Genomic DNA, 17,293 nt, shown 5'->3' on the forward strand with positions numbered 1-17,293 from the left:
ATTGTTCATTCCACACATGTAAGTTATACCTAAGGCTTTTGACCCCCAAAAGTGGTTCATCCTCTTATTCCCTGAACCAATCACCGCTCAGGTCTACTTTTCCCTCTGCATGAAGTTTTATGGGCTGCTCTATGAGCAAGAGCCCGTGCTGGCATAAAGTCAGCTCAATCAGAAGCAGCAATATGGAAAATAGAAGTCTGCGAGATCTTCACCAAAAAGAGATTGACGCATGAAAATTGGGAAAAACTCCAATGTGTGTGTGTGTGTGTGTTGGTGGACAGATGCAGAGATCTGAATACATTGCCTTCATAATTATGTTCTTATTTATAACAGGTGATCAGCAGTAACCGCTGTGGACGAACAATATTGTTTACTACACACCACCTAGATGAGGCTGAGACATTAGCTGACAGAGTAGCTGTATTACATCAGGTATGTGTAAATAAGACGTTCGCACGCACAAACACATGCATATGTCCATATATATCTATAGGGGTAGTCCCCAGGTTACTACGGTCTCGGCTTACGACGTTCCGAGGTTAAGGCACTTTTCAATTATATTCATCAGGAGTTATTTCCAGGGTTACAACACATGTTCCAGGGTTACAACGCCTACAACACTGATCTGGCAGATGAAATATGACACCAAAAATGCAAAATAATCAATATATGAAGGTTTTTTTGATGAAAAATGCATTAAGAATGTAGTTTACATAGTTTTCAATGCACCCAAAGCATCAAAAGAAAGGTTTTCTTAGGATTTTTTACGATGTTCCGGCTTAAGATGATTTTGGGTTACGACGCGTCTCAAGAACGGAACCCCCATCGTAACCTGGGGACTGCCTGTATATATATATATATATATATATATATATATATATATATATATATATATATATATATATATGTTTCTATATTTATTTGCATGTATGTGTGTACTATTTCTGAATATTAGAATTTGGTCTTGAGGTAAGTAGTATGACAAACAAAATTTATGTTAAAATGCCTTTCCCCTTTGTACCTTAGGGTCAGTTACTGTGCATTGGCTCTCCAATGGCCCTTAAATCCGAATACGGATCCGGTTACAGCATCATACTCAGCAACAGGGGCGACTACTCAGGGTCTGACGTCGAGGAAACCCAAGAGAAGATTTTCTTAAGGAATCAAAGTCTTCGTTTCTCCGGCATTGAATTAGAAAGTAAGTTCCCCTTTTTGGATAGCTCCTAAGAAGTATTGTGAGGAATTCAGGCAAAAGACTTGACCTTTACCTTCTTAAACATTAGGAAAATAAAGCTGGCGATATGAAGTTGAACGCTGAAAACTGGAACAAAATGAGGATGACTGTAGATATCAATGTGGAGTTAATTTGAGCATAACTATAGATTCTTTGTTCAAAAATTGTGCTGTGCCAGTGATATGTAGAGGCTGGAGTTTTGTCAAGCAGTTTGTGTTTTTTTGAATGTTGTTTTTGGATTGATAATCACAAAACTTTTTACAAATGTTTGCATCCAAATCTGTGGTAACTGTTTTACTTCGTAGCCATAAAGCAAAATATCATTCAGTCCCGTGATTTTGTTGCTAACAGAAAATTGGCAGCTCATATCACATCTAGAAATGAAGAAGTAAGGAAAAAATATCACATTTCTTTTCGTATGTTAAATCACTGAGAATCGAGTACGTATTATAATTGAAATCATGATTAAATATTCGTTATCGAATGCATGTCTTTGGTACTCGCATAAGCCATGGGTATTGTTTGAACTGGCCACACCATGACAAACTTGTCATTGGTTTTCCAGGACCTTTTGACTCATTTTCCACGATTCACTTTCCAGATGAAAACGCCGATGCCGTCTGGAAACTAATTAAGAAATATGTGTCGAATGCCAAGCTTCTGGAGACTGTGAATGGCGAGCGAACTTACTCTCTACCTCTCACCAACACCAGAGGAGAAGAGAACAGGTGAGAATGCAACCCCTGCTCATAACTGGGGATTGCCTGTAATATGATATATATATATCTATATATATATATATATATATATATATATATATAATAAATATATATTAATATATACAATAGAAGAGGTGTCCAATCAGACGACAGTCATGTACACGTGTTTTATTATTAAGAAACGTTTCATGTTGTCAACAACACATCATCAGTCTGCAATTGAAATTCAACATTAAAATAAACTTAAAAATTACAATAGAAATTAAATAAACTTAAAAATTACAATAAAATTTAAAAAATTAAAAAAATAATCAGAACGCTAAAATAGGGAATGAGAAGAAAACTACCTATTCATAAAGAAGGAAAGAGCTGAGTGACTAAAAACGGTAAGGTCTGCATACAACGTAAACCTCACGCCAGAGAGAGAGGAGATGACGAGGTGTTGGAGTTTAAACTAGGTGATAGGTGCTTAATAAACAATGACTCAAGGGTAGTTAGATGGGTAGTTTGTTTTGTGGTGCCAATTATAGAAAAATGTTTCTTTTCGATAGTAACCTTACAACTCTTTGCATGAATTCTTATATTAGAGAACTCGGATTAGAGATTCTGGACCCAGTTCTATAACTTAATCCCAAATGGCTGTAATAACGGACTTGTAACAGTCTCCGTGAAGAACCAACATAAATACCAAGACATCTTGGGCATTCAAATTTATATATGATATTGGACTTCATGAAATCCTGTAATTTGTCCTTGTAATTAAAAAACCCTGCAATTTTTTGTGGATTCATGGGAATAAGATTAAGTTTCAAAAAACCAAATTCCTTTTCAATAATATTTCTAACTTTTACACGTAAACTGTCTGAATGAATAAATGGGATGGGTGCATACATAGTTAATTTAGGTACATTAAAATTAAGGGTGGGTGCTGACAGATACCTCGTTAGCAAATTTACTAATAATGTTAAAAACCAGCTTTTTGGGAAACGAGTTCTTAACAAAATATTCTAAAAGAAACTCGATTTCAAGATGAAAGGAGAGCCAATCAGATGTGTACCGAAGGGCCCTAAAAACCAAAGTGGATATAGCATTAATCTTAAAATTACGGAAACACGAGCTAAAAAAGTTGTTTCCGAGCCCAGTGAAGGTACTCTTTCTAAAAACACTTGTGTTGAAAAGGTGGTTATTTCTAGTTATTTTTATATCCAAAAAGGCCAGGGAGTCATCTTTCTCATTTTCCAACGTAAATTTAATGTTAGGATGGGCTTCATTTATGTAATCTAAAAAAAGCTGGCATTGCCACGAAAATTTAAATAAGGCAAAAGTATCGTCAACATATCGTCTATAAAAAAGTGGCTTAAAATTCCCAGGACAATCATTAAGAAAATTCTCCTCCAAATGTCCCATAAAAAAATTTGCAAACAACGGTCCCAAAGGAGAACCCATGGCAACCCCCTCTGCCTGCAGAAAGAGCTGCCCATTAAAAACAAAGGTGGCATCTTGCACAGCAAGTTCCAAAAATGTTTTAAAAAGTTGCCTATTAAAACCACAGAAGGTCTCATCATTACTAAAAACTTTATCCAAAATGATTTCAATTGTCTGAGAAACAGGGACGTTAGTGAACAATGATTCAACGTCAAAACTAGCCATATACAAATTTGTATATGGCTAGTTTTGACGTTGAATCATTGTTCACTAACGTCCCTGTTTCTCAGACAATTGAAATCATTTTGGATAAAGTTTTTAGTAATGATGAGACCTTCTGTGGTTTTAATAGGCAACTTTTTAAAACATTTTTGGAACTTGCTGTGCAAGATGCCACCTTTGTTTTTAATGGGCAGCTCTTTCTGCAGGCAGAGGGGGTTGCCATGGGTTCTCCTTTGGGACCGTTGTTTGCAAATTTTTTTATGGGACATTTGGAGGAGAATTTTCTTAATGATTGTCCTGGGAATTTTAAGCCACTTTTTTATAGACGATATGTTGACGATACTTTTGCCTTATTTAAATTTTCGTGGCAATGCCAGCTTTTTTTAGATTACATAAATGAAGCCCATCCTAACATTAAATTTACGTTGGAAAATGAGAAAGATGACTCCCTGGCCTTTTTGGATATAAAAATAACTAGAAATAACCACCTTTTCAACACAAGTGTTTTTAGAAAGAGTACCTTCACTGGGCTCGGAAACAACTTTTTTAGCTCGTGTTTCCGTAATTTTAAGATTAATGCTATATCCACTTTGGTTTTTAGGGCCCTTCGGTACACATCTGATTGGCTCTCCTTTCATCTTGAAATCGAGTTTCTTTTAGAATATTTTGTTAAGAACTCGTTTCCCAAAAAGCTGGTTTTTAACATTATTAGTAAATTGCTAACGAGGTATCTGTCAGCACCCACCCTTAATTTTAATGTACCTAAATTAACTATGTATGCACCCATCCCATTTATTCATTCAGACAGTTTACGTGTAAAAGTTAGAAATATTATTGAAAAGGAATTTGGTTTTTTGAAACTTAATCTTATTCCCATGAATCCACAAAAAATTGGAGGGTTTTTTAATTACAAGGACAAATTACAGGATTTCATGAAGTCCAATATCATATATAAATTTGAATGCCCAAGATGTCTTGGTATTTATGTTGGTTCTTCACGGAGACTGTTACAAGTCCGTTATTACAGCCATTTGGGATTAAGTTATAGAACTGGGTCCAGAATCTCTAATCCCGAGTTCTCTAATATAAGAATTCATGCAAAGAGTTGTAAGGTTACTATCGAAAAGAAACATTTTTCTATAATTGGCACCACAAAACAAACTACCCATCTAACTACCCTTGAGTCATTGTTTATTAAGCACCTATCACCTAGTTTAAACTCCAACACCTCGTCATCTCCTCTCTCTCTGGCGTGAGGTTTACGTTGTATGCAGACCTTACCGTTTTTAGTCACTCAGCTCTTTCCTTCTTTATGAATAGGTAGTTTTCTTCTCATTCCCTATTTTAGCGTTCTGATTATTTTTTAATTTTTTAAATTTTATTGTAATTTTTAAGTTTATTTAATTTCTATTGTAATTTTTAAGTTTATTTTAATGTTGAATTTTAATTGCAGACTGATGATGTGTTGTTGACAACATGAAACGTTTCTTAATAATAAAACACGTGTACATGACTGTCGTCTGATTGGACACCTCTTCCTTTATATTCATGGTTTTCCTGATGTGATATATATATACATATATAATGTGTATAATGGTTTGCTTGAAGAGCTCCTTTCTTATATCATTACTCCAGATTTGAGAGTTGCGAAAATATACAGGCAGGAAGTTGTACTCCTCACCAGCGGTGATGGCAATCCACTCAAACAAGCAGACTCAAATAGCGATGATAACGTGGTTTTTTTTTTTTTTTTTTTTTTTTTTTTTTTTTTTTTTTTTTTTTGTCATAGCATTAGCCGGAAAATCGTTAACTTGCCTTGTAAGATTTCAAACTTTTCCTCAGAATGGAATGCCTAAATAAAAAAATGAGTGAGGAAGATAATGGTTAACTGAAATGAAATGCAATAAAATGAAATTACTAGTAAAGTAAATCTGGTTATACTACAGATATCAGTCGACAGTTCTTAAAAAAAAAAGCACAAAAGAATGAATTTTGTACGAGATATTATAACATTTTGAAAGGAATGGAAAACCAGTAAAATCTATATCCTTCCAGCTAGCTAAGTGTCTCGTTTCAGCTGTATATTGCCTCTGGGGAAAAAATGCTTCCAATAAAGGATACGATTAGTTTTCCAAAGAAAAAAAAAAACATATTAGTAATTTATCAGATGACTCTAATACCATCATATATTTCTTGAGTTAGTACCCTATCGTAGATGAACAGTAGTTATTTTTCTACTTAGAAGCTTAAACTATAGCTCAGTAATTTAATCAACGTGGCCACAGAATTAGTTCTGTAAGAAAGTTGTTATCGAACGCAGTCATGCATTAACTGTATACTTTTTCTGCAAGTTTTGCGCTTGTTGTCGTAGTGCTCCATTATTTATTTGTCATCATGCCAATATCTTTCATTGCTCTAAGTTCATCCGCGAGATACTTACAAATCAGAACGCCCTAAAACAGTTTAGTTTGACGAATACTCAGGACATGGTTGTGTTATCTAAAGAGCTCCACAAAGTACCTCGCTCTGTTATAAAGGTGAAATGGTGCTGTTTTGTAGGATTGCAGAAATGTTTGGCGAGCTGGAAAACCGTCTGGAGGAACTAGGATTCTCCTCTTTGGAGATAAGGCCAACCAATCTGGAGGATGTGGTCATCGCCCTAGATACCATCAATAACCTGGACGGTGGTATCACCAGCCACTCACAAGCCGTTCCCATCATGCATCACGCTGAAAGTAAGTAAGACTGATCTAAGACGATTCGGACGCCATTTGTTATACAGGCAGTCCCAGGGTTACTTCGGGGGTTCCATTCCTGAATACTGTATTAAAACATTGCTAAATATGAGACATAGTTATGAAAGCCTTACCTTTCATCCTTTGGTTATCTTGAAAACTTCCCAGTTGATTTACTTCCTTGCTTCTGGTGAGGTGTAGAATTTCCTCCAAAAATGTACAAATAATCTTCCATCGCCATAAGACTGAAACAGCGTAACCAGGGAACTTCCGCTGTTACCCAGATCATATTTTTTTATGAATTTGTTTGAAAAGTGCTGTAAGCTGGGGACGACATAAGCCGAGGCCGACATAACCCAGGGACTGCCTGTCAATCCTATTATAGACTTCAAGCTATTCTTTGCTTCTTGCTCAGATGTATTTATGTTTCAGTGGAAGATACTACTATGAAGGGAGTGTATGACTTCAAGCCTGGGAGGACATTAAATGGTGCCTGCCTTTGCCTCCAGAGACTGAGAGCCATTCTGTACAAGCGGTTGATGTCTCACGGGAGGCAATGGAGTTTCTACGCGCAAGTAAGCCTAGTCTCTTTACGAATTATCCTATTTTCCTTATTGTGTGTTCTAGACTGTAATTTTTTTTTAAAGTGAATCAATTCAAGTTATGTAACTCCAGGGAACAAAATGAATGCTTTTAATTAATAGAGGTTGATAAGGAAGATGAGGCGAGGAAGACATGTCGTGACATTATTTTTTGCTGATAAATGGATGAATGAATCATACAACAGTTATCTGATTGAGATTGGGAGTATAACCAAATTCATAAACAAAATAAAGTGGTCAAACTTGGTAACACTGATGTGTCATAGTATCCCCATCAAAACAGCAAAATTGCCTGTAACTTCTGTAATATCGCATATACAGCTCTGTGGAATCAAATCTTGGAATGACAGGATTGTCAAACCAATTCACCTTTATGGAAGCGTGATTTGGGTACCATACGCAAGTGAGGGAAAACACTGAAGCTATCAAGATGAAATTATTTTCATAGTATGTGTGAACTTTCTGTCAGCTCCTCATAAGTCACATATACACTCTGCAAGCATAGATGTTCTCATATAATACATTGGCTATATCGTACTTGTCAGCAGTTCAGCTGCCGTGTCCAACTATTTTTCGGCAGAAAAATATTACAAAAGTGACGGACGAGGTTCGTATTCTAGTAGAAGACGTTTGAAACCCTGACGTAATTGACAAAAATGTGCATCAATGCTTCATATTGATAATTAAGGTAAGTATAAGAGTAATTTGATGGTAGCCTAAAGCATATTAAGCAGGCACACTAACAGAGGTTAGAAAAAGTCATTGTACAAGTACCTCCCACTCATTCATCGTATGACGTAATATACTAGGTCCGTCTATTGCTTCATAGTGTCTCACAAGTTTGCAATAATACACCATTAAAAATCAAGGTTTCCTACAGGGGCAATTTGAAAACATTTTCAAAAACCTTTGTTTCCAACACTGATGAGATGTTATAAAAGGGTTATGTTAGAGATGTGCCTTTTTAGCTATTACGGAGACCGTTGAAGGTAAATTTGTGAACAAAGTGTAAGATAAAAGATTTTCTTTCTGAAATTCTAGGATCCCGTTCTTTACCATCTAATGGTCCATTCGAACTGATATGTTGAGTACTTCGTTCACAGTGTTATAGGTAAGCCTAGATAATATGTGGACATGATTTTTTTAGCTGTCAGTTACAGTTTTTGTATCGGGTCAAGAATAGATATTAATCTTTGAAAAACCATTGAAAATATTTTATTTCTAACAGTGCAGGTTTCTTTGGACCTGCACATGCTATACTAATAAGAAACAGAATAGTGGCTCTTACACTTTGAACCACCATAACCTGTTCCTTTAATGCATAGTCAGTCCCATACTGAAGCCCCCTTACTGTGTACATTCCCCTACGCCCCCTGCAAAGGCAGTCTTGCATCCTTGAGGACACTGCAGTAAATCTTGATCATCACAGTTCATTATTTATGTCATAATTACACGTCACAACTAGCCTCATATCGGTAACCCTGTGAAATTTAGGTAAGTCTACCCTTTAATTGCTCTTATAATGGCCTTAATTACCCACATTAGGTATCAATGTATATTTTTGCCGGTTAGGTTGGGGTTTCAAACGTCACCTGCCGAAATTCCAACGTGGTCCGACGCTTCTGTAATATTGTATTGGCGACAAACAGTTGTGCACGGCAGCTGAAATGCATAGTAGGCCAACGCTTTGACCAGTAATCACATTTCAGATGACTGTCTCTTCTTTGCAGATGTTCGTGTTGCCTCTGGTCTTCGTCATCTTAGCCATGCTGGGATCCCTCCTCAGACCCATGTTCGAAGAAGCAAAGCCGCTGACGATGAAGCCGGATTTATATGAGCCTTCCGTCGCATATATCAGGTATTATCAACCGAGTGCCAATGCTGGCCTTTGCAGCTGAATAGTGGGGCCAAGTATAGGCCTGTTCACTTAACTCTAAAGTTTTCTGAATGGAGGTTCGTAAGATGCCGCTGAAGCTGTTGTTGTAATCTGAATGGAGGAGCCCACAGTTGGCATTGCAACTGATTATGTAGATCTCTGAATGAAAATGCACATCTGTATCTAGGCAAGAGTCCCGAAGCAGTGTTTTTCCCTTTTCAAATGAGACGTCAAGAAATAGCGAATGATTATAGAAATACTTCAATCTTAGCTACATTCATCACTCTTCAAAGGCATTATGGGTTATCTCATTGTTTAAGTAGGGCTTAGATAATGTTTAGCAGATTTTCTTCCAGTGCTTCAGGTTCCTTCTGAGAAACATTTAAATAGTAATCCATCGTGACTAAAAGGAGCTGATGTGAAAGCTTTATATTTTTACCATAACACTTAATGCTAAAGAATCATACAGAAAACACAGTTTATTGAAATATGAATTAAAGATTCATTGATGAGGGGTCTTTTCCTTATCATGATTTTTAGCTATTAATTCTTTGTACAGTACCTGATGCTCCTGATATGAATTTTCCAAGGCTCAAGTCATTTATGATACTGTAATACTTCGTAAGAGTGTTTTGAGGGAGGGTCCTCATTGATGAACCTTTGGCTTCATGAATAGATGTCCTGGACATTTAATATGTACATATCATTAGCTCACCTTTCATTTTCTATTTAATCGCATTTTTAACTTTTTTTAAATGACTTAAGATATCAACTGAAGAGCTGTAGTACGTATAATATTGTCTAAATATTCGCACCCTGATCATTGCAGTGTGAACTCATCTTGGTTTAATTACTTTGGATTAACAAACCATTAGAGAAGTGAACAAAGTAATACTGAATACCAGCTTCCTGAATTTTAAATGACTACGATAGGGAAACAAGTTTTGTCATTCTGGATCATCTTCAGGATAGGATTGCTCAAGTCCTCAGAACCCGCTGACTTTCTGATGTTGATTTTCTTATTGCTTTCTTACCGTTTGATTCATAGCATTCCAGTCAGTAGTAGCTTCATGCCATGTTTTGATCATTCGCTATCATTTTGTCTTCTTTCGACCTTATTAATCTCACTGTGTAGAAGGGTCGGCCGCTCGAGTCAACTTTTTCCATCTATTTCGATTCCTTGCATATTCTTCCCCAAGTCCCACCTCACCCATCTCCCTCCTCACCACATCCATCCATCTGATCTGCTGACGGCCTACATTCCTCCTCCCCATCACTGGCATCTTCTTAGCTCTCTTGATTGGTTCCATCTCCTCTCTTCTTATTACATGACCATAGTATCTCAGACGAACTTCTCTAATCTTATTTACATCACATATACCACATTCTTCTTATATCTTGACTCTCCCTCCTTTCCAGTCGTGATAGTCCAGCTCATCTCGGTTTTTTTCCAACAGCCCGAGATGAGGCTGGTGAGATGGATTGCTGGAATATCACGACTGGAAAGGAAGGAGAGTCAAGATATAAGCCATTGTTTTCATACTCGGTTGGCTAGACCAGGCACCACTCTCCCCATTTATCCAGGCTTTGAGACCAGCAGCAAGATGGACTGGCTTGTGCCCCCACTGGCTGGGTTATTCGCTATCATTTTGTGGTTGTCCGGTTTTAAATAAATATTCGCCAAAAATCGGGGAATGGTCGTATCTGGATGCCCTTTGAATATGTTGTAGACCTGCATGAGGCGAATCTAACTCCTCTCGTGACCCACAGCGCTAGGATTGCTCCTGGGCGGATTTGATTATGATGGTCATTAGTACTCATATTCTTGCCAATAACTTGCTTTATGGTCATGGAAGAGAGAGAAGCTTTTAATTTGAAGTTAAATTTCAGGCTCTTCTTATTTTCATGTGACACAAGCTGTCATGTCTTAACAAGGTAATGTGTTTTATTGTTGCCCTGACAGAACTCTGAATCACTCACTGGGTGGTCTTGCCACTGAGGTCACTGGAGAAGGGACATGGCAGACATGTCCATCCACACTGGGGAAAGCCACAGAAGGAGGCCTCACTTGTAACAGCTCACAAGAGGTAAGGAAAATGCCTTGTTAGGTGGGGTTGTCCAGGGACCATTGTGAACATGTCCGAGAGCCCTACGCAAGGCTTATTCGTCATCCTTTTTAGATTATTAGTAGTGTTTGCTCCTGTATAAAACACAATCTGTATGAGTATCTGTATATTGTATCTTTGTGTAATTGAAATAGCTTAAGCGTGTTGTTTATGCCCGGAACCAGCCTGTCACACCACTGGCCCCTACTCAAGTATGCAGGAGCGTACCTTGGTCCAAGTTTCTGGACAATATGTAACGTGCTTAGTGTCTAGGCTGGTTGTGTCTACTCTCTTTGATAAGTATCCGTACGGCCACCGGCCTTCCACTTTTCCAACCTATTGTGTAGAAGTAATTTATAGTCAGTTTGCACTATTCTCTCTTCACCAGTCTTTCAAATTCTCTTACTGTCTCATACAACTTCCAAAATATTACATAAGTTGCGTGGGAGGGCAAAACAGCTGTTGATGAAAATGCATCGACTCTTAAGACGCTCCTGCCATAGAATGCTACAAGCTTTTCTCATACTGAGTTATGTCTAAGATAAGTACTATACTGAAAGCCTGTGTTTACGAGACCATCGAGACCTGTTGTTTTTTGTCATTCTGAGAAATAGATGCACAGTAATGAACTCCGAGAAATAAAAATTCGGTTGAAGACTGGCATAGCGACTTTTTCCTCTGCTCTGTGCTTCCACTCACTTGTTTGGAAGCAACTCTTCATTAGCGTGAAAATCGCATTCAGTCTTCTTACAGAACCACAGGGTGAGAGTACGTGGACCCGATTCATCGTATATTTAATCTGTGCATTACAGGACAGATAAAGCTTTTAGACTTTCTATAGGCATTGCATATATCTGGGTTTGTAAACTATTTGTTTAATGATAGTTTCTGTTTGCCATTCATATTTTTTCTTTACACTTAATTTCATGTAAATAAACAATATTTAAGTTTTGAATAATAACGGATTTATTATACATAATTCTGGATGATTTGTGTCCTACACCTGATGCACTCACTGTCTTCGGCGGTCCTAAACATCGAGTCCTTGAACTGCTGTTCTGAACTACCTGTAACTGGCATCTCTTCATTCATTGGTCTTATTCCATTTCTAGGTTGAAGAGCCCAAGTGCCTCTGCAGAGATAATATCTGTTGGATGAACTTGAGTGATCAACCGAGCCTCAGTGATTGGTTGATAGGCACCAAAGGAAAATATTTGCAGAGAAGGTAAGGCTACGAAAATCCTTATTTTTTACTCGATATTTTGAGAGAAATTCCCTCTGTAAGAAAGCAACTTTGTGTGTGTATATATGAAAACTCATATTTTTTAACACCCATCAGATACAGCGGTCTTAGTCTCGGCACAGACATCGCACAGACTGGGAGTGATAATGGTCCTGGAGTGATGGTGTGGTATGACAACTCCGTCTACCACGCTCTCCCAGCCTTTCTCAGCCATTTCAACAATGCCAGGCTCAAGAGACTCGTTGGGAAAGAGTTCAACATCACCACTGTTAACCATCCAATCAAGTTTACGAGCAACAGTTTATCAAGCATGTCTGCGTGAGTAGAAAAGTTGGATCTTTCCTAGATAGTGACCACAAGGGTGTTCGGGAGTTATGTAGGACTAATATCTCTTTAGAGTCACTAACTTTATGATATTATGATATTTAGAGGGATCTTTCTTAGATAGTGAGACTTTGGGGGTATTCGGGAGTTGTTATTTAGGACTAATATCTCTTTGGGTGTCTGTTTTTATGATATTTACAGTCTTTTCATGTTTTTACAGTCATCCGCCAACCGGATTGTACTAGACATGCCGCAGATACGTATCAAGTTAAAACCCATGGGGTCTCTATCTATGAGAGATCCAAAAAGTTAACCAATAATTATGTTTTTGTAAGTGTAGCAGGCGGTGAATCGCAGAAACTGTAGACCTGAGGCATGTGGGGTCCAGTTTATTTCAGGGAGGCAAAGTGCCTTTTGCCCAAATTACATATCTGCTCATTTTTTTTTTAGTATTTTAAAATATTTTCTTTCAGTCTGTATTCACAAAATAAGTATACAGACTTTTTTTGTTTGAAAACTGAAAATATCAAACTTTACCTTGATTTACCCCAAGATTCTGCATCCAAAAGTATCAGCTTCCATTTAAGATATTGTTGGAAGTATGGCAGTAGCCATACTTCCAAAAACTCTGCTAAAAACATTGTGGCATTGGTTGACCCTACTGATTAAAATCCAAGCATCAAAACATTATATTGCCATAGGAAAAAGCACTGAAATCACTTCATGTCACAAGAGAATGTGTTGCAACCGATCCAGTCCATACAACAAACATTTTAGAGCAAGATACATGACATGTTTTACCAGGTAATTTTTGCCTGCGCAAATCCACATACATTCAAGTCTATGTAAGCATAACTTATATTTACTTTTTTTGTTTATCCAACCAGCGAACAGCACATAGCTGACCTGGGCATTGGACTGTTGATTCTCGTGTCGCTGACAGTTGTCGTGTCAGCAACTGGAGGCTACGTAGTGGCTGAGAGGGTCAGAGGAGAGAGGACAGTGCTATACGTTGCAGGTCTCAGTCGTAACCTGTACTGGACTGCACACATGATCTGGGATGCTTTGGTGAGTAATACTCTGTAAGGCTTTTTCATTTCTGCTCTACTTGGTCGTCTCTCTCTCTTTTTTTTTTCGAGAGCACTTTGTTTTGTTTGGTTTAAGTTGATTATTGCAGGGAATGTCCGTGGATCACCAAGTTGCTAGAAAACCCCTCAAGTCCAGTCTGAATTGAATACTATAATACTGGCAGTTGTTTACACATTGAAACCTTTTCAAACGATTGATTTTAGTACTTGGGGGAACTTAGTCACATGTAGCACTGTATTTGTCCTATAATTGAAAGTGGTTTATGAATATTATCTCTTATTTAAATGTAATGGAAGTTGATGGCCTAAAGTACTGAGATAGATATGTTTCTCTGGTTACAAAAACAGACCAAGTAATAGGTGTTTAATGCTGGACTGAACAGGGGATTTGAGACATACTATGTCGTTATGGTAATGTTGAAATAACTTTGAAATAAAGTTGGGTTCGGGTGTCTCCTCACCTGGCTTACAAGAGCTAAGGACTTGTCTGAGTGACCCTTTCATTGTGTGGCTCAGAAAACTAGCTGTTTATTTCCATCAGCCTTGTACATGGAAATTCTTTTGCACTAAGCATTTATGGGCTCTTTGTGTTTATCAAGGGCTTTACGTAGTTTATATCTGGTTACAATTGAAGAGTATTCTTACAAATTTACCAAATTTCGATATCTAGAAAATTTAGATGATTTTGACGAACAACTTCAGGATGATAATCATTGTTAAGGTGGTTGTGGTTAGATTTCAGTTTTCTTTAGACTATGGATGTTACTGAATTATTGGGAATTGGTATGTTCTTGAAAGATATATCGTAGAAAGTAGTACAAAGTGCACCAGCCTTCCTTTTAGTAAAATAGTGGAAAACCCATAATGCTCTCGTTTATTATACCTTTCTAAGTTGTCTTGTTGCTTGATGCTACTTTGATGAATGAGTCTATTAAGGATCATTGTCAAGTGTAGAAAATGAAATAGTTTGTTTCTGAAAAGAAATTGAACATTTACTGAGTTTGTTTTTAAAATCTCACCTTAATTTCATTTGCTTCTATGCGTGTGGTTGGTTTAGATAAAGGAGATGTTTGCCAGCACAGTCCATCACAGTAAGGTGTGGAAAGGATTAGCAGTAGTAAGCCTGGTGCTGACATCAGGCTTCTTAATAAAACAAAAAGTTTTGACAAAAGTTGGAATAAAGATGAACAAAATCCTTGAAATATGAACTTTATCTTTAATGAAGCCCTGCCAGTTTACCTCTCTCTCTCTCTCTCTCTCTCTCTCTCTCTCTCTCTCTCTCTCTCTCTCTCTCTCTCTCTCTCTCTCTCATCACTGTGTTGTTTAGGTCATTCCTGCATTAATGTTATCACAGGAAAGATATTACAAAGCAGCGCCCTCTCTTACGAATCAGTGTTCTACCATACAGCTGTGTCTTCTTCCTGCAGGTGATTGCTGTCAACGTGATGCTGACAGCTGCCGTCCTCCTCCTCTTCAACCAGCAGCAGTTTATCTATCGAGAGAATCTTGCAGCCTTCATTTTTCTGGCATACCTGTATGGGTAGGTAGAGCTCGCTTGTGTGCTACCATAGCCCTTCAAGAACTGAATTGTTACAGATAGACTTCCAGTCTTATTTATGGTGCTAAAACTGAGACGGGTCTTTTGATGGACCTCTCGCCTGAAGTGCTGCCCAACATTTTGACTCCCAGTCCCTGGAACAGGCAATAAGTCATTTTTAGTGTTCATATTTGACTTGGATTTAACTTGAGCACCTCCTTAACAGTGAAGTGACACATAATAGTAAACTCCAGATAATGAAAGCTGCCCGAGATAGAGTAAGATATATCTGATGATTCGATTTGGCTTACAGGTTAAGCCTGCTGCCTCTGTTCTACCTGGTGGAGGGGACCTTCAAATCGGAGGCCTCTGCGGTGCTCTCCTTCTTCTCGGCAGCTTTCGCCACCGGCCTCATCACTTCACTCGTTGTCGTTACTTGCCAGTTTTACAGCTGGGTTGCGGTGAGTGAGTTCCCTCCTGTCCGGGTCCTAGTTTTGTATTAATTTGGGTGATTCTTATGTCTGTTACAGTAAGATGTGAAACCAGGGATTTCGTTTTCAGGGACGTCGTGAGATCGCCAATTCACTTGGGGGGACATTTGATCCCCCGAGGGAGCTAGTACTAAATAGGCAAAACAGAGATTCATCTACACTGTTTCGACGTGTTTAGTACTAGCCCCTTGGGGATCAAACGTGATCACGTGCACTTAAGGAAGTGACGCGTAGGTGGATACATACAGGGTTACGTAATAACCCTAACAGTGTGTTGTAAGTAAGGTAGTAAATAGCAACACGTTCACCTCTGTGTTACTTATTTCTCATTTTGAAGATTCCCTGGATTTGCTTTCGAATATTTTCCAGTCCTGCGTTTCCAGATTCTCGTAGGTGAATTTCCTGGAGGCTGAGGACTGACTCAAGGAGCTTGTTATTGATTGTCATTATAACTTTTCTTTTTTTAACTTGATTTTATAAATCCAGTCACTGGTTTCTTTTTTCTGTGTAAAAATGTTAGATAGGAATGTTTGAGGGGTGAGGATGCTAGACTCTCACCCATGACCCATGTATTTTTTCTACAAATTGGAAGGAGCTTGGAAAACTGTCCTACGTATACCTAAAATCCCCCGTAAGGGCCTACTGTCATCAGTGGTCCACATTACTTAAAGGTTCTTTGCAGCATGCCTTCGGCCCCTAGCTGCAACCCCTTTCGTTCCTTTTACTGTACTTCCTTTCATATTCTTTCTTCCATTTGACTTTCAACCCTCTTGTCACACCTTTCAGACCTTTTACTGTCAATTTCTATTTCAGTGCTGAATGACTTCATAGGTCCCAGTGCTGGGCCTTTGTCTTAAATTCTACACCTGAAACATTCAAAATACTTATTTTACATCCAATAAATTATACGATTTTGATTCTTATTATTGTACATTCCATAGGACCTGGATTACGATATTGGCTCCAAGGTTATTGTAAGTACGCTTGATCTAGGGGCAATGAAAATGCTGCTGCCATGACCTCAGAGGTTGTGTTCAGAGTTCTAAATTCTGAATAGCAAGTCTTAGTTCTGGTGAAACCCCTCAAAACTTTAGTTCTTCACCTTAATTGTGTCCAGTCTCTCTTATAGTTCCGATGACTCTTTGCCAGAAATTAACATGAATCCTTATATCCAAAATTTGTACCTCCTGTGGGAGTAAGAATTTAGGAAAGTTAATAATTATCGCCCCTCTGGTCATTTGTTTGCTGTTTCTTAAAATGCATTTTATTGCCCAATGATCTCCAAAGAATGCGATTACTCTGACATCCCTCCTCGTAGTACTATGTATAAAATTGGCTTTGCCCTTCCCAGGTCTTTTCCCTATTAGCATGAAATGAAACATTTTTTACTGGAGAGTTTTATCAGTAACCTCCCTGCATGCATAAATCTTACGACAGCCATCTCAAGAGCTTTTTTTAATATCTTCTATTTCTGTAATTTACCATATTTTGCTGGATATTGGCTGCAATTTCTAGACGCGAAAGCACACAGGTGAGATTCTGCAAAATGCAGTTGCGGGAATAAGTATGCTAATGAAATGCAAAAAGAACTCTGCTGTTTGAAGAGACTGCAGTCCCATTTCAACGGAATGGGTACTTTGAAGAGCTGTTGAGTGCAAAGGATAGAAGAGACTAAAATGACTTAAAAAGTAG

General features: G+C 38.0%; 1 protein-coding gene across 1 annotated transcript in view; it reads left to right on the forward strand.

The window, feature by feature from the left end:
- The window catches only part of LOC135205206 (uncharacterized), a 167,050-nt gene that overhangs the window by 129,641 nt on the left and 20,116 nt on the right, over window positions 1-17,293 (forward strand). Inside the window, exons 72-84 of the mRNA XM_064235569.1 lie at window positions 334-432; window positions 1,027-1,198; window positions 1,836-1,962; window positions 6,160-6,335; window positions 6,768-6,910; window positions 8,668-8,795; window positions 10,777-10,900; window positions 12,031-12,143; window positions 12,258-12,479; window positions 13,373-13,553; window positions 15,001-15,113; window positions 15,424-15,571; window positions 16,543-16,575. Of these exons, the coding sequence (XP_064091639.1) occupies window positions 334-432; window positions 1,027-1,198; window positions 1,836-1,962; window positions 6,160-6,335; window positions 6,768-6,910; window positions 8,668-8,795; window positions 10,777-10,900; window positions 12,031-12,143; window positions 12,258-12,479; window positions 13,373-13,553; window positions 15,001-15,113; window positions 15,424-15,571; window positions 16,543-16,575 (1,779 nt within the window). The remainder of the gene's footprint in view (window positions 1-333; window positions 433-1,026; window positions 1,199-1,835; window positions 1,963-6,159; window positions 6,336-6,767; window positions 6,911-8,667; window positions 8,796-10,776; window positions 10,901-12,030; window positions 12,144-12,257; window positions 12,480-13,372; window positions 13,554-15,000; window positions 15,114-15,423; window positions 15,572-16,542; window positions 16,576-17,293) is intronic.

This window comes from Macrobrachium nipponense, chromosome 49 (assembly GCF_015104395.2).
Source record: "Macrobrachium nipponense isolate FS-2020 chromosome 49, ASM1510439v2, whole genome shotgun sequence".
Taxonomy (NCBI): Eukaryota; Metazoa; Arthropoda; class Malacostraca; order Decapoda; family Palaemonidae; genus Macrobrachium; species Macrobrachium nipponense.